General features: G+C 46.7%; 1 protein-coding gene across 1 annotated transcript in view; it reads right to left on the bottom strand.

Moving 5' to 3' along the window:
- Positions 1 to 4,475: 4,475 nt before the first annotated feature.
- Positions 4,476 to 25,815, bottom strand: part of LOC112260784 (FERM and PDZ domain-containing protein 3-like) — a 39,346-nt gene continuing 18,006 nt past the window's right edge. Inside the window, exons 4-12 of the mRNA XM_042303014.1 lie at positions 19,962 to 20,093; positions 19,446 to 19,565; positions 18,072 to 18,208; positions 15,507 to 15,633; positions 14,857 to 14,946; positions 14,446 to 14,625; positions 13,861 to 14,000; positions 11,083 to 12,059; positions 4,476 to 9,711 (exon numbers count right to left, since the gene is read on the bottom strand). Of these exons, the coding sequence (XP_042158948.1) occupies positions 6,842 to 9,711; positions 11,083 to 12,059; positions 13,861 to 14,000; positions 14,446 to 14,625; positions 14,857 to 14,946; positions 15,507 to 15,633; positions 18,072 to 18,208; positions 19,446 to 19,565; positions 19,962 to 20,093 (4,773 nt within the window). The 3' untranslated portion in view covers positions 4,476 to 6,841. The remainder of the gene's footprint in view (positions 9,712 to 11,082; positions 12,060 to 13,860; positions 14,001 to 14,445; positions 14,626 to 14,856; positions 14,947 to 15,506; positions 15,634 to 18,071; positions 18,209 to 19,445; positions 19,566 to 19,961; positions 20,094 to 25,815) is intronic.

Below are 25,815 nucleotides of genomic sequence, written 5' to 3'. Positions count from 1 at the left end.
TTGGCATCCAATATATTGCATTACCGCCCCCAACTGGGCTATAATATAGATCCATTAAACTTTGTGATACAAAATGGGAAAAGGAACAACAAACGAAACCTTCCAACTAACCCTTCACTGTTTAAAAATCCACTACCCCATTCCACTACTTTGACCCTATCTGCTCCTGTACCCAGCCAGCCAGCCCAGCCAGCCCGCCCAGCCAGCCGCACCATGCCAATGGCATGCCAACCACCAATCAAAACACCCTGTAACTCTTCTGAAGTCAAATCTCGTACACCCAAACACTTCTCTGCAGCTGCCACCACAACATCTATGTTCTGTGATTTACATTCTATTTCTGCAGTTTGGTTGTCATTCATTGTAATGAATGCTAAGAAGTCAACCTTACTGAAACATATATCACTGGTTGGCCTCTTGTCCCTGGTGGCATCAACAATACACCGCCCACTTCACATGACGATGACATCCTTCATACCTATATACATATACTGAACAAAAATATTAATGCAACATGTAAAGTTGTTGGTTGATTGCTTGTTATGCTAGCTACAAATTGCAACGTGATATGCGAATGCGACTAGTGTAGCTATCCCTTGGTCATGACCGAGTCCCATTATACACATAAGAGTCTTTGGATGAAGGTGTCCTCTGAATGGGGGAGTTTTGCCCCGACACCCGGTCTGGCCCCGACACCCGGTCTGGCCCCGACACTCGGTCTGGCCCTGACACCAGGTCTGAACATTAACACGCAACATTGGCAATACTGTTTTAGAAGCATAAGGACCTTTTCTTTCAAATCAGGGAGAAATAAAACAAATAATAAACTAAAGGTTAAATTGATACACTTTTATAGGTTTAGTTTTCCCAAACGGCCATATCTACATGTTACAGCAACAGAGGGACCACCTGCGCTAAGTAGCTATCTAGCATCCCACTGAACACCTGTGAGTTTGAAGGCCGCCAGAAATGTGTTGTCACGGAAAAATACTGTCGGCTGCAACTGTGATAAGGCCTGGTTGAAACAGTAGACAGCAGTGGTGGTAGGTGATGTTTAAGATGAGGGAGGACAGTCTTTTTTATTGAGCATGGCTTCATTTCTATTAAAGCCTTTTGGATGACTGTCATTCATATCCCATTCACCCAGCTCAATTTAACATCAATAGATTTAGACTACTACATGATACTCAAATTTCCCTATACCCATCATGAGATTGCTACAACCTAGCCTGTAAATTAAAGTTTACAACGTAAGTGCACAGGTCGAGAGAAGGTGACAGACAGTGACACATTTAATATCGCCTTGCACTCTCTTGCCTGCATCTAGCTGATCTAGGGTGTAATCATTAGTCCAAAAGTTGCAAACGAGAGCTTCTATTCGACAAATTCAAGTATGTTTATCCATTTTTTTTATTTGTTACATTTGCTTCCGTTTAAGAAAGGTTTTTCAACAGAATCAGCAGAATGAATACATCCCTGGTCACACACAAACACAGTAGACTTTCATAGCAGACACATACACACAGCATGATCATTTTTCTCATTGTAGAATTCCTTCTCGCATCCACGCACTCTCCTCCTCTCACCATTTCCCTTCGCTTGTGGACTTCAACACATCAGCTGTCTGTGACCAGGTGAAAAAACCTTTCCAAGCCAAACCTTCATATCATAAACACTAACTGCTACACCCAGCCTACATCGTTAAAAGTACTAGCTAAACGTCATAGCTAGTCAACATAGCTACTAGAACTAACACGTTAGTAAACCCTCTACAATCAAGCAATTGTGAACAGCAAGCAGTTTAGTAGTTACACCGGCAGGCCCCTGTGGCAATAAATGTATAAAACCTAAATCTTACCTCAACTTGGAAGAGTTCCAGTGTTGCATATCCGTAGCCAGCTAGGTAACATAGCATCCCTCTGTTTGAGCCTGGCGTCTGAGTAGGCTAGCCAGCTGCAATCGCTAGCAAATTGAAAGTGAAAAAAATCTCTCTCTATATATATATATATATATATAGCTAGCCCTCTCTCACGCTCTCATGCTTTAAATAAATAAATACATTTGTACAAAACTGTTCAACTATCATCTTTCTCTCTGTTTTTGAGTCAACTGCTCACCAAAGTAATGCACTGCAGTGCTAGCTAGCTGTATTTTATTATCTGATCCTTTGATTAGGTGGACAACATGTCAGTTCAGTAACATATTAGGTCCTTTGACCTTGAGGAGTAACCGCATGCTCCTTAAGAGTACTTAGCTAGTTGTAGCTAGTGCAAAGCACCAGTAGGAATGTTTCAACAACCTTTACTTGGCAATACTTTCTTTGTTCTCAATTCGGATGAAACTTGTCTTATAAACGTCTGTGTGCAGTTGCAGGTGGTACTCCAAAAATCTGAGAAGATGCAAGAAGCATTTTTCACACGATATAAAAAGTGTATTTAATATATATATATATATTTTTTTTTTGAAGTACCACCTGCAACTGCACACAGACGTTTATAAGAGACAATATATTCCCGAATCCAGAACGAAGAAAGTATCGCCAAGTAAAGTTTTGTCGAAAATATCCTGATTATTGCTGAACAGCAGCCTATGCAGAGGAGTTTAATGTTTACATGGTTAATATTATGCCATGTTCTCTGCAGTAATGTGTTGGCAACAAGAGTGAAATTTGTGTTGACATAAAATAGTCTTCAAGGTTTTGAAGTGATGTGCTTAAATGACCAATTAACATTCTCTCTGATTGCTGACTGACAATAGAGGCCGCAGTAATCTAGGCCAGAAGTTTGGAGAAGGACAACGTGGATTTGTAGAAGGATAGGCTACTTCTGCCCAATGCTCAGTAAGGAGGAGGACAGGCTACTTCTGCCCAACGCTCAGTAAGGAGAAGGATAGGCTACTTCTGCCCAATGCTCAGTAAGGAGAAGGATAGGCTACTTCTGCCCAATGCTCAGTAAGGAGAAGGATAGGCTACTTCTGCCCAACGCTCAGTAAGGAGAAGGATAGGCTACTTCTGCCCAACGCTCAGTAAGGAGAAGGATAGGCTACTTCTGCCCAACGCTCAGTAAGGAGAAGGATAGGCTACTTCTGCCCAACGCTCAGTAAGGAGAAGGATAGGCTACTTCTGCCCAACGCTCAGTAAGGAGAAGGATAGGCTACTTCTGCCCAATGCTCAGTAAGGAGAGGGATAGGCTACTTCTGCCCAATGCTCAGTAAGGAGAAGGATAGGCTACTTCTGCCCAACGCTCAGTAAGGAGAAGGATAGGCTACTTCTGCCCAATGCTCAGTAAGGAGCAGGATAGGCTACTTCTGCCCAATGCTCAGTAAGGAGAAGGATAGGCTACTTCTGCCCAACGCTCAGTAAGGAGAAGGATAGGCTACTTCTGCCCAACGCTCAGTAAGGAGAAGGATAGGCTACTTCTGCCCAATGCTCAGTAAGGAGAAGGATAGGCTAATTCTGCCCAACGCTCAATAAGGAGAAGGATAGGCTACTTCTGCCCAATGCTCAGTAAGGAGAAGGATAGGCTACTTCTGCCCAACGCTCAGTAAGGAGAAGGATAGGCTACTTCTGCCCAATGCTCAGTAAGGAGAAGGATAGGCTACTTCTGCCCAACGCTCAGTAAGGAGAAGGATAGGCTACTTCTGCCCAACGCTCAGTAAGGAGAAGGATAGGCTACTTCTGCCCAACGCTCAGTAAGGAGAAGGATAGGCTACTTCTGCCCAACGCTCAGTAAGGAGAAGGATAGGCTACTTCTGCCCAATGCTCAGTAAGGAGAAGGATAGGCTACTTCTGCCCAACGCTCAGTAAGGAGAAGGATAGGCTACTTCTGCCCAATGCTCAGTAAGGAGAAGGATAGGCTACTTCTGCCCAACGCTCAGTAAGGAGAAGGATAGGCTACTTCTGCCCAATGCTCAGTAAGGAGAAGGATAGGCTACTTCTGCCCAATGCTCAGTAAGGAGAAGGATAGGCTACTTCTGCCCAATGCTCAGTAAGGAGAAGGATAGGCTACTTCTGCCCAATGCTCAGTAAGGAGAAGGATAGGCTACTTCTGCCCAACGCTCAGTAAGGAGAAGGATAGGCTACTTCTGCCCAACGCTCAGTAAGGAGAAGGATAGGCTACTTCTGCCCAACGCTCAGTAAGGAGAAGGATAGGCTACTTCTGCCCAATGCTCAGTAAGGAGAAGGATAGGCTACTTCTGCCCAATGCTCAGTAAGGAGAAGGATAGGCTACTTCTGCCCAATGCTCAGTAAGGAGAAGGATAGGCTACTTCTGCCCAATGCTCAGTAAGGAGAAGGATAGGCTACTTCTGCCCAACGCTCAGTAAGGAGAAGGATAGGCTACTTCTGCCCAACGCTCAGTAAGGAGAAGGACATCTCAAGGAGGTCTATTTATATTCATTTTGAAGTGAATGTCAGATGAGGCCCAAATAACTTGAGTGTAACAAACAAACATTTCAATCTACACCAAATGTAAATGTGCATTTCTAAACCGAGGATTATAATTTTATTGCTCTTAAAACATGAGAAACGTTGTACAGACAGAAGAACACAGTGAAGACAAGATTATTGACAAATAAATAAAAGTAAATAAATAAGTGCCAACAAACACAATGGAATAGGCCATGGAACATAGGTCCATTATGTTATGGAACAGAGACATATTCACAGTTTGGCAACAATGCAACTCAACAATGACAACCACACAAAATATTTCTATTTTAACATTAGGTCAAAAACAAAATGTTTGAAAACATTTCCAGGTGGTCATGATGAGAGAATGCCGTTTGATACTGTAAATATTTAGTTTTTATAAAAATAAACATGTCCCATGCTTTATACTCATTATATAGTCTTAAAATATACGTTTTTGCTATTAGTTTTCTATGGAACATAACTACTATAAATTATACGGTACAGACATGTTTTCTATTTTTTTTTTACAAAACAGTGAAGAATTTGGAACCAATCTTCACATTGTCAGTTAGTGGGATAATTTAAAAGTGTTTTCCTGGCTCACAAATATTCCAACCGTTTTACAATATTTACATCTCAAGTGTAGAATAATACAACTCTGAGTAAAGAATGTCCATTGCAAAACATTACTGCAGTAAGTAGCCTCCTCATATTTTTGTGGATGTATATTCTTTCTTTCTCACTTCAATAAAACTAGTAGTAACACTGAATCTGCCACCACCATTGGTAACGGGACCGTTTCTACTTCCTGTATCTTCAAGAAGAAATGTAGAATTGGGGAAACATGCGAGACAGTAGTGCAGTGAAAGAAAACACATGGTATGAACAGTACCTTAATGTCAGAGTCTGAATAGTTTCAGTTTCGGTTGAGGTTAGCAATAGGCTGTTTGATCTCCGTGGTTTGACAACAGGATGAGACAGGAAGCCGTTTTCAGACAGAAAACACAGGTGTCAGTTTTATTAAAATACATAGAAAACTACTTTGTGTGTGTGATTTATATATATCTCCTGTATTGTGTGATTTATATATATCTCCTGTATTGTGTGATTTATATATATATCTCCTGTATTGCACAATGGACAACAGCACATAGAGAGCAAAAAGTATAAACCCATTGAATTGTTTGTGACACAAAATCCTGTAAAATGATTATAGAGAATAATATAGCAACTTGAATCTCTTATAAGTTGAAATAGTTTATAAAACTGAAGGTGTATGATGTGACGTTTGTTTTCTAGCTCAATGTTCAGTAGGCTGAATGTAAACAAAACATGAACTTAGATCATGTGTGAGCAGGAGCAAATGCTGAAGGTTGTGCAAAAGTCTAAGGCTAAGTTTGCTAAAGTGGATCTCCCATCTACCTCATCTCGTTTACAAGAGGCGAGGTGCAGATTTCATGTGGACTGTGATCATTGTGTGTGAGAGTGTGTGTACTGTGTGTGTGTGTGTGTGTGTGTCTCAAACCAAGACAGCAATGTGAGGTTTACTACAATTTATACAGTAGAGCGGGGCTGCCTTCCTTCATGAAGAACATTGATCCTACCCAGCTGATTGGTTAGCCGCTAGTGAGTTAGCGTTTCTGCTACATCTGCCCCAACCTGTGGTGTTATTCTACAGGTGAGTAAATGGGCCCCATGTCTGTTTTATAGCAACCCAATTCAAATGTGTGGATTTTACAATCTCGCAGAGGTACCATTTTCAACATTGTGAATGTGATGTATGTGATATTGTTGAGGTGCATGTCATGATACTTTCCAGATGACCAACATAACTCATTCTGTGACAACAGTTAGAAATGTAACAAACAAACACGTCAACTACTTACCCAGGCTTTGGACTACCTAATTCACAGAATTCGCTACTTTGACATTCTCTGTGGTATTTTTGTCCAGAGCACATTAAAATGTCTTAAGATTTATTACAGGTGTATTCCTCTTTATATTTGTTATACTCAAATTCATTTTAGATATTATTTTCATTATATTTATTCTCCACAAAATGGTATACTTTGCTAAAAAGATACAACTCAAATATACATCGAAAAGAATGAGAAGGATCTTTGAAATGTGAGAGTTGACATGGAGGAGTGGTTAGCCCTGTTTTTGACCCAGCGTTTCAGAGGTGTAGGTGCAGGCACCTTTTGTACAGCGGTGCCCAAGCGTTTGTCTTTTATGCTAGAACACTACAGGGCCACTCTGCAACTGCCACAGCCCCTGGAAACGCATCATGGAGCAGTTTCATTGTGATGGATGGATCATTGCATGTCCTGTAAACAATAAATAACTAATGGACGTTGAGAGTGTGGTCCCAGCCACCCACACTCCCAACTGTCATAAATAATTATTCACTAACTTCCCCCAACTTTGTCTCTACTGGGCGGGCAGGGTTTTCATTGGGCGAGAGAGGGAGCCCATGTTAGTGGTGGTTGTAGTAACTAGGGGACTCACGCTCTTGTTAGGCAGACTACTGGAGTGACCCATAGCATCCTCGGCTGCACGCAACAACAAAGTGTAATTGATAGCAACCTCTTCAACCTTCCGCAGCAGCTGCAGCCTTTGGGCCTCTGAACGCACCCCTCTAACCAGCTTGATGAAGGTCTGAGTCAGTTCGCAGAGGACCAGGAAGCTGGCCGTAACAACACTCAGCATGCGCGTGGGGCTCTTCTCAACGCTCGCCACCCGTCTGCACGCCGCCCTGAACTCCTTGAAGCGCACCGCCAGCTCCTGCTTGTACTCGGCGATCCGGGACGGCTGGAGGCGTGATTCGTTATCCACCTGGGGAACGTTAGCGCACTGTCGCAGGATGGCTAGCAGCTCATTAGCATCCAGCTGGGCGTTGAGGAAACCGTCCGGCAGGCTGAACGTTTGCCCTTGCAGGGACTGGACCCTCGCCAGGCTACCCTCCAGAGTCCCACAGGCCCGGAGGTCAATCTCCTGTGTCTGCGGTTCTTCTTCTTCTTCCTCTTCCTCTATTTCTTCCTCCTCCCCGCTGCAGCCCTCAGCGTGGAGAACCTGGAGGGTTTTGCTGATGACGGGCAAGGTCTGAGAGTCCAGCTGCATCCCAGGCAGGACCTGGAGGGGGATGGAGTAGGAAAGCTCTTCTTTCTCACTGCTCTCGTCCGCCTCCTCACATTTCCTGTAGCAGAAACAGAAGGAGCAGCACTTCTCCCTGTCGTCACTGTCCTCGCTAGGCAGCCCCAGCAGCATCTCAGTCGGTGCCCCCTCTTTGCTCTCCCGCAGCAGCTCTTCTCCCTGGACGAAGAACACTCCTTTCTTCCCCTTCGCCGCTGCAGCAGCCGTGTGAGTTTGAGTTTGATTGTGAACAGGCTCCACGGGCGTTGGAAGCCTCAGTCCTGTGGCCCTCACTCGCTCCATCTCCTTCTCCAGGCTCTTGGCTTTGGGTTTGACCTCGGCGTACAGTGGCGTGCCTTCAGCGTTGTCCACCTCCCCGATGCTATACCGCCTCTGGAGCTTCTTGTACTGCGGAGCGCCCATGCAGTCTGGTGTGCGAGAAGTGCAGGTGGGCAAGCAGGAAGCCTGCTCCCCCCTGGGTTCCCGTGACTCCAGACTGGTCGAGCGGATTCGGGTGGTTTTGATCTCTAAGGTCTGAGGTCTCCTCGGACCTCCCTGGGAGTGAGGGGTTTTGGAGGTCTCTGGAGGGGTCTTGGAGAGGGATCTCTCTCTGCCTCTATGCTGCTGTGGCTCCGCAGTTGAGCCGACCGGTGTATCAGGCAGTCGGATGCCTCTGCACATTCTCTTGCAGTCACAGCTGCGGCGTTGCTCTCGGGAGATGCCAGGGGCTTTTAGCACAGGACTTGTACGGAGCTGGCAAGCACAGGGGGTGCCTGAGGGGACTGGCGAGGACCCCTGGGGTAGGTACTCTCCCCCGGATGACTTGGGCTTCAGAAGTTCTTCCAGGAACTCTAACTCGTACTGCCGGACCTTCTGGAGCTGGGCTCTGCGCTCGTCAGTCTCCCGCCGAATCCGAGCTGGGAACGTGGCTGATAGGAGGTTCTTGATACTGAGGAAGGGGGCGCTACGCTGGGCCTTCCCTTTACCACCACCCTGCTTCTTGCTGTCGGCAGATGGAAAAGTGGAGACCTTGTCCACAGAGCAGGTAGGGTGTGTGGAGTCTCCCAGGAGAGATAATGTCTTCGAGGGGCATTTCTGTGGCTCAGCTTGAGCTTTACCCTGGGACCTCTCTGCCTTGGCCTCTGCTGCTTCCTTCCTCTCAGCTTTCACAGGTATGTGTGGGGACTGGGAGTACTTTGTTGGAACCTGGGGGCTGGGCTTGACCAAGACGGGGTCTGCTCCTGCTCCTCCTGCTGCTCTCGCTGCGATCTCTTTGCTGCTAGCCAGTTGGAGGCCTTTGGCCCGAAGACGCTCATCGTCTGTTGGGGAAGAGGAATGGAACACCACCACCTTCTGGGATTGTGGATCCTTCGGTCTTAGCTGTGGCCCGGGTTCTCTCACTGGGCACGTGCAGAATAGGTCATCAACTGGCAGGAGGTCTTTAGAGCTTGAAGGCTTGATGGTCTCGCTAGAGGCAGTCTCGGCATCTTGGCACATGTTTGTGGGGCAAATCTTGGCGGAGGCAGTTCTGTCTACAGCCAAGAGAATAGGTAAGGCTTTGTTGGTAGGGTCCGGACTCAGAGGCGCAGACTTTTTCCCCTTGATCCCTGCAGAGAGATTGGGGCTTAGTTTTCCCACAGTAGAACAGGGTGACCTTTGATCCTTGCCGACCTTGGGTGCCTGCCCTGGATCGGACACTTTCAGCTCCTCAGGTGACTGTGCAGGACGGTCTTGGGTGCACGCTTTGGTAGGCTCTGATTTTGCCTTCTTACCTTCACTCGGTTCACTCTGCGATGGGTCTTGGGTAACATTACTCCCCTGCTTCACTGAGCTGAGACCTGGACTGGCAGTCTCCTTAGCAGGGTTGAGCTTTAGGGGAACAATCTTACTGAGGGTCACTGGCTTCGAGGGGCAGCTGCCGCGGATCTGACCCATGGAGAATGCACCACCCTCTATAGTCTGGGTGGTGCAGCCTGGTATGGCCAAGGGGAAGTCCCTGCGACTGAAGATACGCTCCTTGTTGATATGGTGGGCCAGCAGGTAGGCCTGGTTCTGGTGCTGCTTCATGGCCGACACCATCTCTGAGACGTCTGTCAGCTCGGAGGAGTTGGTCTCGTGCCCTGAGTCCAACGATGACTCAGGCGTAATGGCCGCCAACACGATCAACCCTACGGAAAGAAGGAAACACAAGACACTATCAGGGTCACGAGGAAGACATGAAATATCACAGACAGGTGGAAAGCAGTCATTGATTGTGCAAAGATGGCACATCAAATATACTGTTTCTAAGTACTAACTCATCAAAATCCCTTGATGTTTCTTTTAAAGCTCTGCTAACCGTCTGTGAGTAAAACCTTGTTTTGCATCAAATTGAATTTTAATCAAGACTGAGGGAACACTTGTGTTTCTCTCACTATCAAAATATACAGCACAAGAGGCTTTGTTCAGTGTCAAGCAGTGTTCTGTAAAACAACACGTCAAAACTTAGTCTTTTGTCTCTGTTTTGGGATGCTAAAGCTTTGAACTTGAATTATGCTGTCAAGCCAGGCTCAATTCATCGGGGCGTGGACTCTACCAGGTGGTTGAAAGTGTTCCACAGGGATGTTGACTCCAATGTTTCCCACAGTTGTTCACACAGGAAACTGTTGAGTGTGAAAAACCCAGCAACATTGCAATTTTCGACAGATAATAGGTGTGCTTAGCACCTATTACCATACCCTGTTCAAAGGCACTTAAATATTTTGTCTTCCCCATTCATCCTCTGAATAACACACATACAAAGTCCATGCCTCAATTGTCTCAAGGCATAAAAATCCTTCTTTAACCTGTCTCCTCCCCTTCATCTACACTGAAGTGTACAAAACATTAGGAACACCTGTTCTTTCCATGACATAGACTGACCAGGTGAACGCTATGATCCCTTATTGATGTCACTTGTTAAATCCACTCAAATCATTGTAGATGAAGGGGAGGAGACAATTGAGATATTTTTTAAATATATTTTTCATTTAACCTTTATTTAACTAGGCAAGTCAGTTAAGAACAAATTCTTATTTACAATGACGGCCTACACACATGGATAGACATGGATAGTGTATGTGCATCATTCAGAGGGTGAACAAAAGATTCAAGTGCCTTTGATCAGGATATGGTAGTAGGTGCCAGATGCACCGGTTTGAGTGTGTCAAGAACTACAAAGTTGCTGGATTTTTCATGCTTAACAGTTTCCCGTGTGTATCAAGAATGGTCCATCACCCAAAGGACATCCAGCCAACTTGACACAACGTTGGGAAACATTGGAGTCAACATGGGCCAGCATCACTGTGGAACACTTTCTACACCTTGTAGAGTTCATTCCTCGGCGAACTGAGGCTGTTCTGAGGGGAAACGGGGGTGCAACTCAATATTAGGATTGTGTTCCTAATATTCTGTACACCAAGTGTATAAAAACATTTCAAAGTGCCCTTAGTAGTCACTGAGCCCTAAAATTAACAATTAGCACTAAAAATAGCCCTTGTAGCATGACTCGGCATGTTGACCTGTGGTCTGAGCTGGCTGTTGGGGGTGATGGGGGAAATCCTCTGATGCAGCTAGGGCCTCCAGTGCCTGCAGAGTGGACACCAGAGCATCATCCAGCTCCTGGGCATGGTCCCGTACTGTCCTGGTGGCCACATTGTCTATCAATGTCACCGGGACATCCTCTGGAGCCGGTACCACTTCCTTGGCAGAGCTGCAGCCTGCAGTTGCCCCAGTTGTAGTGCTTGGACTGGGGATGGAGTTTGGGTTTGGTTGAGACTTCCGTCCTCTCTTGGAGTCGTCTTCATCCGAGCTGTTGTCCCTGAAGCCAGGCGGAGGGTCAGCAATGGCTGGCGGAGGAGGCTGCAGCTTTCTTCCTACTTCCTCCACCTCTTCTTCCTCTTCGTTCCCCGGCGGAGGCAGGGCCATGAGGTCTACTGCACCACCATCACGGGAGGCACAGGCGCTGGAGCAGTGCTTCGACGAGTTGCTGCTGCTTCCACCGTTTAAGGCCACACCCTCTGCCCTCAACCTGGCCTTGCAGGAGTCACAGAAGAACCGTGTAGTTCGCTGGACCTGCCCCATGGTTTGGGCTCTGCTCCTGAAGACCACTGAGCTCTCCTGGACGGGGCTCTCTGGCCTCTCGCCGATCGTCTCCGTGCTCCGGGGGATTGGGTCAGACTTGGCACTGGGCCGCTCTGGTACCGCTTGGGAAATTAAGTTCTCATTGATGTCGAGCTCGGGTTCTGCCTGCATTTGGAGCTCCTGCAGCTGTTGTGGCTCCCGGAGATGGACGTGGCATAGACCCAGGTGTTGGGACTCTGCGGGCAGTGGGGCGGTCGCTGTCTTCTGAGACTGGGAACCTGGGTCCCTCGTATGGGATCTTTCCCTCTCGTCCCCTCGTCGGTCTCCACTGGGCACCGCTGTGACGCCAGAGCGTGGGTGGGCATGGTGGGAACCTCTGTAATCTGAGGACAGAATTGTCAGAGCAATTGAAAGGCTGAGAGGTGAGGAATCGCATGAGAGGATGGAGTGGGTCCTTATGGGAAAATAGAGGAGAAGGCTGGTGGATGTTTTTCAGTGATGGATGCTGGAGACTGGAGTTGGAGGTTTGAGGTAAGTCTGGTGGGATGTTATGGGACGTAGCGGCCTTCCTCTCATGCAGGCACACCACCACAGCAGATGGAAACAGAGCTGTTTGAATATTGTTTGAATATTACATGTATACTTGATTACAGAGACCTCAGGATGGAGATGGGAGGAGCGACAGCAGAGGTGATCGGTAGCTGTTGATATGGTTTAGGTCCCGGATGCACAGATGCATTATGGAGAAGCAGGTGTCAGTCCAGTTGGATTGAGCAGAGTTGGTTGCAGTATAATGGTTTACATGCAATGCCTCACACTTCCAGACACACACAAAAACCTGTAAATGAAATCCTTGAGATGCAAACTGATATGGAGTCAATGGGGGCATTGGATGCTGAGTTTGAATGCTGAGTTTGAATGCTGAGTTTGAATGCTGAGTTTGAATGCTGAGTTTGAATGCTGAGTTTGAATGCTGAGTTTGAATGCTGAGTTTGAATGCTGAGTTTGAATGCTGAGCTTGAATGCTGAGTTTGAATTTGTATGCTGAGTTTGAATGCTGAGTTTGAATGCTGAGTTTGAATGCTGAGTTTGAATGCTGAGTTTGAATGCTGAGTTTGTATGTTGAGTTTTATTGTTACAAAATGTAGGCAAAGCAAACAGTATGGAAATGATTTTAACCTTAAATGAAAAATACTTTCAGTTTTATCTAAAGCTAATAATAATGGATTCTCTGTAACACTTCCCGAAAAACTAGACCTACAGAAACACCATGTGTACAAAAGTATGTGGACACCCCCTTCAAATTAGTGGATTCAGCTATTTTAGCCACACCCGTTGCTGACAGGTGTATAACATTGAGCACACAGCCATGCAATCTCCATAGACAAATGTTGGCAGTAGAATAGTCTTACTGAAGAGCTCAGTGACATTCAATGTGGCACCGTCATAGGATGTCACCTTTACAACAAGTCCGTTCATCAAATTTCATCCCTGCTAGAGCTGCCCCGGTCAACTGTAAGTGCTGTTATTGTGAAGTGGAAACATCTAGGAGCAACCACAGTTCAGCCGCGAAGTGGTATGCCACACAAGCTCACAGAACGGGACCGCCGAAAGCTGAAGCAATGCCAAGCATCGTCTGGAGTGGTGTAAAGCTCGTCACCATTGGACTCTGGAGCAGTGGAAGCGTGTTTTCTGGCGGTCCAACCAACTCATCTGTGTTTGGCGGTGCCAGGAGAACGCTACCTGCCCCAATGCATAGTGCCAACTGTAAAGTTTGGTGGAGGAGGAATAATGGTCTGGGGCTGTTTATCATGGTTCGGGCTAGGCAATGAAGGGAAATCTTAAAGATACAGCATACAATGACATTCTAGACGATTATGTGCTTCCCACTTTGATTCAACAGTGTGGGAAAGGCCCTTTCCTGTTTCAGCATGACAATGTCCTCACTAATGCTCTTGGGGCTGAATGGATGCAAGTCCCCGCAGCAATGTTCCAACATCTAGTTGAAATCCTTCCCAGAAGAGTGGAGGCTGTTATAGCAGCAAAGGGGGGGGGACCAACTTCATATTAATGCCCTTGATTTTGGAATGAGATGTTCGACGATCAGGTGTCCACATACTTTTGGTCATGTAGTATACATTTCTTAAACATCAACAGATATTGTGAATATGCAGTTTCATTGCAAGTCCTAATAAATCAAGGAGGTGACTACTAACATACCTGCCTTGATCATATAAGACTGACCAGGTGTCCGGTAGTAGATGGCTCGTTTGGGGTCCACAAACAGCTTGTAGTACCCGGAGATGAGACAGGCGAAGTTACTGGCATCAGGCCACTCCATCAACAGGACCAGAGGCTGCAGGGGTGGATCATTAAGACTTAGATTCCTTTATTGTCAATTGTACACAAGGTCCAACAGAAATGTGTCTTCTCCTTTATCCAATAATGTAGATAGATTGGCTTTATCCCAGCCCCTCCGAAACACACACACACACACACACATTCATACACAGAGGTTGGAAAGGTTGGAGCAGGGATGGAGAGAAGCATTTGACTGTATATTTCATATAATGGCCATACCGGTACTTCAACTTGGTTTATGTTGCAGGTTTGATTTAATTTAATTTCATTTGAAAGGAATTCTTCTGTGCAGTGAAAATCTATGCTAGGTAGCATGGGCTACAAGTATGATGCAAGGATTTCTGGCAAAACAAACACATCTCATTCTATTGAGTTCCACTCTGAGCCTCATAATGTCCTTCTAGATCTATAGTTGTACATGTGTTCAATCTGTCATATACCTTGGCCTCATGTATGGCCACCTCTACGCGGGCAACGCCCTGGTTCTCCCGGTGCAGCTGTATCTTAGCAACGCGACTGAACTCTGTCAGAACCGTGGTCAGGTTGTTCTTTAGGTCGATCACATGTCCGATGCCGTGCCGTGGACCCACCAGCAGCGTAGTGGCCGACTGCTTCTCATCCTGTGGATCAATCAGTCAGTAAATCAATCAATCAAACATAAACATGAGCTGTACGTTGACAAAAGAGAAATTCATCATAAAAGAGTGGGACTCATATATGATGTGGGAATACAAAATTGGAAAGTTCATAAGGGAATGGAATGGTAGGCCGTCATTGTAAATAAGAATTTGTTCATAACTGACTTGCCTAGTTAAATAAAGGTGAAATAAATAAATAAATGTTGCCATTACTAGTCCGACGGTGTGGAACAGCAAGCCTCCAAAGGGAGGAAGATCGTTGAGCACACGCATGTACTGCAGCTTTCCCTGGAGAGGAGGGACCTGTCAGTAGACACAACACAACACTCAAGGGCCCAATCTCAATAGTCTCTAGTGGCTTCCTCTACTCGTCTCCTCGATCTGCACTAACGTTAAAGAACTGGACAGGTGAAATTAAAATCCTAGCTGGCATCCTTCATTATTGCTTTCACTTATCTTGTGATTTCAGATCAGTGGAGATGAAGGAGAGGAGACGAGGAGGAGAAGCCACTTAATATGGTTGAGATTCACCCAAGGACGACAAGACGGATGTGGTCGCCCTGTTGCTAGCTTCTACTAGTGAGATTCACCCAAGGATGACCATTGGATTTTATACTGCAATACTATACATGTCCTCTTGGGGGCACTGTTTAGCCATGTATTGGGGCACAAGCACACTTTAAATATGTATGGAACTCCACAGCCAGTCAAATCCAAAGATAAACTGCTTAACGGAGAGTGCAAGCCCTCAGATGAAAGGTAGGCTATACAATGAATCTGAATAACTTAGTGTTATAGCTATGCTATATCTAGGGAATATTTACTGAAAGGAAGGTCATTGTGTGACAGAGAGGACAGATCACCTTATTGCCGGAGGGAGGCGGATGCTGATAGGTTTTGAGCAGCTGTGACAGGGTCTTACACACATTCTTCTCCTTGATGGTGGGAAGCAGAGTGAGGGGTAGGAAGGGTTCCAGACCCCACTCCTTTCTGGGGAGGGAGAGAGAGAGAGAGAGAGGTGGGAATAGAGAGGAGGGGGGAGAGTAGAGAGCAAGGGGAGAGAGGAAGAAAGAGAGAGAGAGAGAGAGAGAGAGAGAGAGAGAGAGAAGAGAGAGACAGAGAGAGATGGTATACTCAGTCAGATGCTGACAGCTGTGGGACTATGTCTATATCTTATGGAGAGACCCCCAGGGAAGACTCGTGGGCTACGTCCCAAATGGCACCCTATTCCTTTATAGCCCTGTGGGCCCTGGTCAAAAGTAGTGCACAACATAGGGAATAGAATGCCAGTTGGAACGCAACCCAACGACTGCTCCTATTCTCTGTCACACTGCAGGATTGACAAGGCTACCCTCAGAGTCAACCTCAGACAGGAGGGAGAACACTGGCTCTTCTCTGTCTGTGTGACTGAATGACTTGACTTGCAACGACTGTTATTTCATTGTATTCACTTGCATATGATGTTTTTGTTGAACGCACTGATTGTACGTCGGTCTGGATAGTATCTGCTAAGTTAGTCTGTCAGAGTGAATTAGTTATCAGAATGATCTACACTCAACAAAAATCTAAACACATGCAACAATTTAAAAGATTTTACTAAGTTACAGTTCATATAAGGAAATCAGTCAATTTTTCATTCATTAGACCCTAATATATGGATTTCAAATGACTGGGAATACAGATATGCATCTGTTTGTCACAGATGCAAAAAAAGGTAGGGGCGTGGATCAGAAAACCAACCAGTATCTGGTGTGACTACCACCTGCCTCATGCAGCGTGACACATCTCCTTCACATAGAGTTGATCAGGCTGTTGATTGTGGCCTGTGGAATGTTGTCCCACTCCTCTTCAATGGCTGTGTGAAGTTGCTGGATATTGGCAGGAACTGTCGTATACGTCAATCCAAAGCATCCGAACATGTTCAATGGTTGTTATGTCTGGTGAGTATGCAGGTCATGGAAAAACTGGGACATTTTCAGTTTCCAGGAATTGTGCATAGATCCTTGTGACATGGGGTCGTGCATTATCATGCTGAAACATGAGGTGATGCTGGTGGATGACCGGCACAATTACCATTGATAAAATACAATTGTGTTCATTGTCCGTAGCTTATGCTTGCCCATACCATAACTCCACCACCACCATAGGACACTCACAGGGTTGACATCACCAAACCGCTCGGCCACACAACGCCATACACTCTGTCTGCCATCTGCCATCTGGCCAGTACAGTTAAAACCGGGATTCATCTGTGAAGAGCACACTTCTCCAGTATTTCAGTGGCCATCGAACGTGAGAATTTACCCACTGAAGTTGGTTACGATGCCGAACTGCAGTCAGGTCTAGAGGTGAGGATGACGAGCATCCAGATGAGCTTCCCTGAGACGGTTTCTAAAAGTTTGTGCAGAAATTCTTTGGTTGTGCAAACCCACAGTTTCATCAGCTGACCGGGTGGCTGGTCTCAGACGATCCCACAGGTGAAGAAGCTGGATGTGGAGGTCCTGGGCTGGCGTGGTTACACGTGGACTGACTGTGGTTGTGAGGCCGATTGGACGTACTGCCAAATTCTCTACAACAACTTTTGGAGGCAGCTCATGGTAGAGAAATGTGCACCTGTGAAATGATCATGCTGTTTAATCAGCTTCTTGATATGCCACACCTGTCAGGTGGATGGATTATCTTGGCAAAAGGAGAAATGCTCAGTAACATGGCTGTGAATAACTTTGTGCACAAAATTTGAGAGAAATACGTTTTTTGTACGAATGGAAAATGTCTGGGATCTTTAATTTCAGCTCATGAAACATGGGACCAACACTTTACATGTTGAATTTATATTTTTGTTCAGCGTAGTTATCTGGTAGCGTCTGTCAGAGTGATCTAGTTGTCTGGTAATGTCTGTCACTCAGAGTGATCTAGTTATCTGGTAATGTCTGTCAGAGGGATCTAGATAGTTTGTATGTCTGTCAGTCAGAGTGATCTAGTTATCTGGTAAGTTGGGGATATGACTAAATGTGTGGCCTGAGGGAATTGTCATTTCTTGGTGTCAGAGTAACTTGAGCTCGTGGTTTGAGTGGTTTCTGTTTTTAATATTAGATGTATTCATTATGGATCATTTTGATATACTTTTAGAAGCTCAGCTGGATACCACACTTCTGCACATTAGAGCTAAGACATTTTTTATGAAATATAATGGAATACAGAGACACACATTTCGGTCTTTGAGAGATGAGTCATGCAGCTGAGGGATCCATTTTGTCATAAGACACACACACGCACGCACGCACGCACGCACGCACGCACGCACGCACACACACACACACACACACACACACACACACACACACACACACACACACACACACACACACACACACACACACACACACACACACACACACACACACACACACACACACACACACACTTACTCCACATTCTTGAGGGAGATCTTCTGATTGGGTCTGGCCGATGACACTGTGATGTAGATATGAAGCGCCGCCAGCCGCAGTGTGACATCAGACTTCCAGTCCATGCCGAAGCGCTCTTTGATGACATCATTGCGACTCTGTGGTGGGGAGGGGGTAATGTCATGTTATTCTGGTTATACAGTTTTAGGCACAGCGATAACAGAGATGGATGTCCTTGTCAGGAACCTCTTCCAGCAATTTCATGCAAAGGGGTGAGACACAGAGATATTGAAGATGCACTGGTTACTACATTTATTTGTGTTGGATGTAATGTGAAACTGGTTTTGGTATGTCTATATACCATCTTGGTATGGCAGAATCTCTAGCGTGGTAGAGTTACTATAACAACATTCTAGAATGAGATGGAGAAGGACATAAATCTGGAACTACTCATTTGTGCCAGAAGTTCTAATCCTTTTGTTAGCTCAGTGGGCTGAGGGGCTCCGCTGCAGAAAGAACCCCTTGACGATACAAACAGAACCATGAGCTCTGTATCCATGGTATCCCCACCTACAAGTACCTGAAGGCTATATCACTAGCTGTAGAGGTATCTGAAGGCTATATACCCACCTGTAGAGGTATCTGAAGGCTATATCCCTAGCTGTAGAGGTACCCGCAGGCTATATCTCTAGCTGTAGAGGTACCTGAAGGCTATATCCCTAGCTGTAGAGGTACCTGCAGGCTATATTCCTTTAGGGGTACCTGAAGGATATATCCCTAGCTGTAGAGGTACCTGAAGGCTATATCCCTAGCTGTAGAGGTACCTGAAGGCTATATCCCTAGCTGTAGAGGTACCTGAAGGCTATATCCCTAGCTCTAGAGGTACCTGCAGGCTGTATCCATACCTGTATGTAGAGGTACCTGCAGGCTATATCCATACCTGTATGTAGAGGTACTCGAAGGCTGTATCCATACCTGTTTGTAGATGTACCTGCAGGCTGTATCCATACCTGTATGTAGAGGTACCTGCTGGCTATGTCCATACCTGTATGTAGAGGTACTCGAAGGCTGTATCCATACCTGTATGTAGAGGTACCTGCAGGCTGTATACATACCTGTATGTAGAGGTACCTGCAGGCTATATCCATACCTGTATGTAGAGGTACCTGCAGGCTGTATCCATACCTGTATGTAGAGGTACCTGCAGGCTGTATCCATACCTGTATGTAGAGGTACCTGCAGGCTGTATACATACCTGTATGTAGAGGTACTCGAAGGCTGTATCCATACCTGTATGTAGAGGTACCTGCAGGCTGTATCCATACCTGTATGTAGAGGTACTCGAAGGCTGTATCCATACCTGTATGTAGAGGTACCTGCAGGCTGTATACATACCTGTATGTAGAGGTACTCAAAGGCTGCAGGGTCCCTCCTCAGCAGGTCTGCCGGGTCCTTGGGGAAGAAACAGATGCGGAAGAGACACTTCATCCCCTGGAAATACGTCCTGTGCACCACCTGAGGAGAGAGAGGGAGACGGCATGAATAACACCTATATCATAACAGCTTCCCTCCCAACATAGTCGACAAACACAGCTAGTCATTGGAAGGTGAGAGCCTGACAGTGTCTCCTGACAGTGAGAGTGTAATGTAATATATATATTCTATAGGATTTTATTTTTATGAGTGTAAACATGAGTACTGGTCAAACTGCAATGGTCTGAAGGGCTTTGTCCTTGGTAGTGATTCTAATTTGAATGTGGTGATACCATTCAATCTAGCCGGGTTGAGCCGGACTCACCATTGAGCACAGAATTCGGTCTGGTTTAACCAGGCTATATTACACCCACACTGCTCTTAGAATGACTGTAACACAGTAATCAGGAGGAATACAATAACTGTTGGCTCCCTTACATGTGAGAGCGGCTGGTTCTCCTGCAGCAGGTGTAGCCTCTGGTTCTGGTCCAGCCCACCTGACTCCAGCACCAGGGCAAAGTGCTCGATGTAACGCAGGGACAGGCGGTCCTGCAGGGACGAGATCACATCCTAGAGAGAGAGAAAGAAAGAGAGATGTATTTGCAGTTCATGGATACCATTTATCTCTTGCAGGATTTATAAAATACTTAACTGTCCTCCTGTGTTATGTGAATCTGTGCTATGTTGATTATTCTGCCACCAATACACCAAATGATCCTGTTATTTTCTCCATTGAGGGCTTCAGAGGTCATTCCCTATCTGCACTATGATGACCTGCCAGAGGAAAATACCACCGTGCCATTTGGGACTATATACTTTAGGGAATAGGGTTCTATTTAGGACTATATACTTTAGGTAATAGGGTTCTATTTAGGACTATATACTTTAGGTAATAGGGTTCTATTTAGGACTATATACTTTAGGTAATAGGGTTCTATTTAGGACTATATACTTTAGGTAATAGGGTTCTATTTAGGACTATATACTTTAGGTAATAGGGTTCTATTTAGAACTATATACTTTAGGTAATAGGGTTCTATTTAGGACTATATACTTTAGGTAATAGGGTTCTATTTGGGACTATATACTTTAGGTAATAGGGTTCTATTTAGGACTATATACTTTAGGTAACAGGGGGCCATTTGGGACTGTATACTTTTAGTAATAGGGTTCTATTTGGGACTATATAGTTTAGGTAATGGGGGGCCATTTGGTACTATATACTTTAGGCAATAGGAGACCATTTGGGACTGTATAGTTTAGCTAATAGGGGGCCATTTGGTACTATATACTTTAGGCAATAGGAGACCATTTGGGACTGTATAGTTTAGGTAATAGGGGGCCATTTGGTACTATATACTTTAGGCAATAGGAGACCATTTGGGACTGTATAGTTTAGGTAATAGGGGGCCATTTGGTACTATATACTTTAGGCAATAGGAGACCATTTGGGACTGTATAGTTTAGGTAATAGGGGGCCATTTGGTACTATATACTTTAGGCAATAGGAGACCATTTGGGACTGTATAGTTTAGGTAATAGGGGCCATTTGGTACTATATACTTTAGGCAATAGGAGACCATTTGGGACTGTATAGTTTAGGTAATAGGGGGCCATTTGGTACTATATACTTTAGGCAATAGGAGACCATTTGGGACTGTATAGTTTAGGTAATAGGGGGCCATTTGGTACTATATACTTTAGGCAATAGGAGACCATTTGGGACTGTATAGTTTAGGTAATAGGGGGCCATTTGGTACTATATACTTTAGGCAATAGGAGACCATTTGGGACTGTATAGTTTAGGTAATAGGAGACCATTTGGGACTGTATAGTTTAGGTAATAGGAGACCATTTGGGACTGTATAGTTTAGGTAATAGGGATAAATTTGGGACTGAGCCACAGTGTATTCTTTGCTCTGTTCCTTGTGGCTTCATGAGCAATGTCATGAGTGTTGTTAGTCTATGAACAATGTGTGTGTGTGTGAGTGTGTATGTGAGTGTGTGCGTGCGTGTGTGTGTGTGCGTGTGTGTGTGTGCGTGTGTGTGTGTGTGTGTGTGTGTATGTGAGTGTGTGTGTGTGTATGTGTGTGTGTGTGTGTGTGTATGTGTGTGTGTGTGTGTGTGTGTGTGTGTGTGTGTGTGTGTGTGTGTGTGTGTGTGTGTGTGTGTGTGTGTGTGTGTGTGTGTGTGTGTGTGTGTGTGTGTGTGTGTGTGTGTGTGTGTGTGTGTGTGTGTGTGTGTGTGTGTGTGTGTATGTGCAGCCAGTGACCTATTGTAACAGTTAGTTTGAGTACTGTAGTCTCCTAAATGGAAGGGTTGATGGTGGATGAATGTCCTAGCAGCAGAGATGGAGATGCATTCACCTTGAATCACAGTGGTGCAGAAACAAACTGACTGTCTGCTAAAACAAAACAAGGATAAGCTGTATGGGCAATAGTGACCAAGGATTACAATGACAACAATCTGATGCAACACAAAGTGGATGGGGAAATAAATAGTCATTTCAGTCAAGTCATTGTCACTATATGGCGTAAATCGTACAATTGAATCGAAATGTACACGTTATTCACTGAAGAGATCTGGTGTGGCGTCCTATGGTGCAACTGATTGATTTGCATTTTACATTTGAATGTGATTCCATTTAATTAGGCCACAGTAGAACTATTTTACCCCTCTCTTTCTCGCTCCCTCACGTTCTTTCTCTCTCCATTTATGTCCCTCCCTCCCTCCCTCCCTCCCTCCCTCCCTCCCTCCCTCCCTCCCTCCCTCCCTCCCTCCCTCCCTCCCTCCCTCCCTCCCTCCCTCCCTCCCTCCCTCCCTCCCTCCCTCCCTCCCTCCCCCCTCCCTCCCTCCCTCCCTCCCTCCCTCCCTTTATATCTCTCCCTCACTTTCTCTGTCCTTTGTCTCCTCTCTGTCCTTTCTCTTTCTCTCTCTCTCTCTCTCTCTCTCTCTCTCTCTCTCTCTCCATCCATTTTCCATCACGCTCTCCCTCAATGAACTGGAAAATACATTTCTGAAATCTAATATTGTGCCTTAATGGTTAGAGATATCAGAGTCGTCTCAGAGCCTGACAGTGAGAGCCTGACAGTGTCTCCTGACAGTGAGAGTCTGGCAGTGTCTCCTGACAGTGAGAGCCTGACAGTGAGAGCCTGACAGTGAGAGCCTGACAGTGAGAGCCTGACAGCGAGAGCCTGACAGTGAGAACCTGACAGCGAGAGCCTGACAGTGAGAGCCTGACAGTGAGAGCCTGACAGTGAGAGCCTGACAGTGAGAGCCTGACAGTGAGAACCTGACAGTGTCTCCTGACAGTGAGAGCCTGACAGTGAGAGCCTGACAGTGAGAGCCTGACAGCGAGAGCCTGACAGTGAGAACCTGACAGCGAGAGCCTGACAGTGAGAGCCTGACAGTGAGCCTGGCAGTGAGAGCCTGACAGTGAGAGTCTGACAGTGAGAGCCTGACAGTGTCTCTGACAGTGTGAACCTGACAGTGTCTCTGACAGTGAGAGCCTGACAGCGAGAGCCTGACAGTGAGAGCCTGACAGTGAGAACCTGACAGCGAGAGCCTGACAGTGTCTCCTGACAGTGAGAGCCTGACAGTGAGAGCCTGACAGTGAGAGTCTGACAGTGAGAACCTGACAGTGTCTCCTGACAGTGAGAACCTGACAGTGAGAGCCTGACAGTGTCTCCTGACAGTGAGAGCCTGACAGTGAGAGTCTGACAGTGAGAACCTGAGTGTCTCCTGACAGTGAGAACCTGACAGCGAGAGCCTGACAGTGAGAGCCTGACAGTGAGAGCCTGACAGCCTGACAGTGACTCCTGAAGTGAGAACCTGACAGTGTCTCTTGACAGTAGAGCCTGACAGTGAGAGCCTGACAGTGAGAGCCTGACAGTGAGAACCTGACAGCGAGAGCCTGACAGTGACTCCTGAAGTGAGAACCTGACAGTGTCTCTTGACAGTGAGAGCCTGACCCTGACAGTGAGAGCCTGACAGTGAGAACCTGACAGTGTCTCCTGACAGTGAGAGCCTGACAGTGAGAGCCTAACATTGAGAGCCTGACAGTGAGAGCCTGACAGTGTCTCCTGACAGTGTGAACCTGACAGTGTCTCCTGCCAGTGAGAGCCTGCCAGTGAGAGCCTGACAGTGAGAGCCTGACAGTGTCTCCTGCCAGTGTGAACCTGACAGTGTCTCCTGACAGTGAGAGCCTGACAGTGAGAGCCTGACAGTGAGAGCCTGACAGTGAGAACCTGACAGCGAGAGCCTGACAGTGTCTCCTGACAGTGAGAGCCTGACAGTGAGAGCCTGACAGTGAGAGCCTGACAGTGAGAGCCTGACAGTGAGAGTCTGACAGTGAGAACCTGACAGTGTCTCCTGACAGTGAGAGCCTGGCAGTGAGAGCCTGACAGTGAGAGCCTGACAGTGAGAGCCTGACAATGAGAGCCTGACAGTGAGAGCCTGACAGTGAGAGCCTGACAGTGTCTCCTGACAGTGAGAGCCTGACAGTGTCTCCTGACAGTGAGAGCCTGACAGTGTCTCCTGACAGTGAGAGCCTGACAGTGTCTCCTGAGAGTGAAAGCCTGACAGTGTCTCCTGACAGTGTCTCCTGAAGTGAGAACCTGACAGTGTCTCCTGACAGTGAGAGCCTGACAGTGAGAGCCTGACAGTGTCTCCTGAAGTGAGTACCTGACAGTGTATCCTGACAGTGAGAGCCTGACAGTGAGAGCCTGACAGTGAGAACCTGACAGTGTCTCCTGACAGTGAGAGCCTGACAGTGAGAGCCTGACAGTGAGAGCCTGACAGTGTCTCCTGACAGTGAGATCCTGACAGTGTCTCCTGACAGTGAGAGCCTGACAGTGAGAGTCTGGCAGTGTCTCCTGACAGTGGGAGCCTGACAGTGAGAATCTGACAGTGTCTCCTGACAGTGAGAGCCTGACAGTGAGAGCCTGACAGTGAGAGCCTGCCAGTGAGAGCCTGACAGTGAGAGCCTGACAGTGTCTCCTGACAGTGAGAACCTGACAGTGTCTCCTGACAGTGAGAGCCTGACAGTGAGAGCCTGACAGTGAGAGCCTGACAGTGAGAGCCTGCCAGTGAGAGCCTGCCAGTGAGAGCCTGACAGTGAGAGCCTGACAGTGTCTCCTGACAATGAGAGCCTGACAGTGTCTCCTGACAATGAGAGCCTGACAGTGAGAGCCTGACAGTGAGAGCCTGACAGTGAGAACCTGACAGTGTCTCCTGACAGTGAGAGCCTGACAGTGAGAGCCTGACAGTGTCTCCTGACTGACTGCTGGATGTCATTACAATATTACATCTTGTGTACCAAATGGCACCCTATTCCCTTTTTAGTGCTTACTTTTGACTAGCGCTTGGGTCAAAAGTAGTGCCTAGAATAGGGTGCCATTTGAGCCTGACATTATAAAATACTGTGAATTGAAGGAAGTGGGCTTCTCAGAACGAGGCCTGTTCTTCATATACTGTGGAGGGAGTCTTACCATCATTGATGTCATTAGGTATTTGTATTTTTGGGGGAAGTGAGAGCCTGACAGTGTCTCCTGACAGTGTGAACCTGACAGTGTCTCCTGCCAGTGAGAGCCTGCCAGTGAGAGCCTGACAGTGAGCCTGACAGTGTCTCCTGCCAGTGTGAACCTGACAGTGTCTCCTGACAGTGAGAGCCTGACAGTGAGAGCCTGACAGTGAGAGCCTGACAGTGAGAACCTGACAGCGAGAGCCTGACAGTGTCTCCTGACAGTGAGAGCCTGACAGTGAGAGCCTGACAGTGAGAGCCTGACAGTGAGAGCCTGACAGTGAGAGTCTGACAGTGAGAACCTGACAGTGTCTCCTGACAGTGAGAGCCTGGCAGTGAGAGCCTGACAGTGAGAGCCTGACAGTGAGAGCCTGACAATGAGAGCCTGACAGTGAGAGCCTGACAGTGAGAGCCTGACAGTGTCTCCTGACAGTGAGAGCCTGACAGTGTCTCCTGACAGTGAGAGCCTGACAGTGTCTCCTGACAGTGAGAGCCTGACAGTGTCTCCTGAGAGTGAAAGCCTGACAGTGTCTCCTGACAGTGTCTCCTGAAGTGAGAACCTGACAGTGTCTCCTGACAGTGAGAGCCTGACAGTGAGAGCCTGACAGTGTCTCCTGAAGTGAGTACCTGACAGTGTCTCCTGACAGTGAGAGCCTGACAGTGAGAGCCTGACAGTGAGAACCTGACAGTGTCTCCTGACAGTGAGAGCCTGACAGTGAGAGCCTGACAGTGTCTCCTGACAGTGAGATCCTGACAGTGTCTCCTGACAGT

The sequence above is a fragment of the Oncorhynchus tshawytscha genome, linkage group LG21, assembly GCF_018296145.1.
Source record: "Oncorhynchus tshawytscha isolate Ot180627B linkage group LG21, Otsh_v2.0, whole genome shotgun sequence".
NCBI classification, from domain to species: Eukaryota; Metazoa; Chordata; class Actinopteri; order Salmoniformes; family Salmonidae; genus Oncorhynchus; species Oncorhynchus tshawytscha.
Note: the sequence above shows the minus strand (reverse complement) of the source record. Positions and strands in the feature narration are given on the sequence as shown.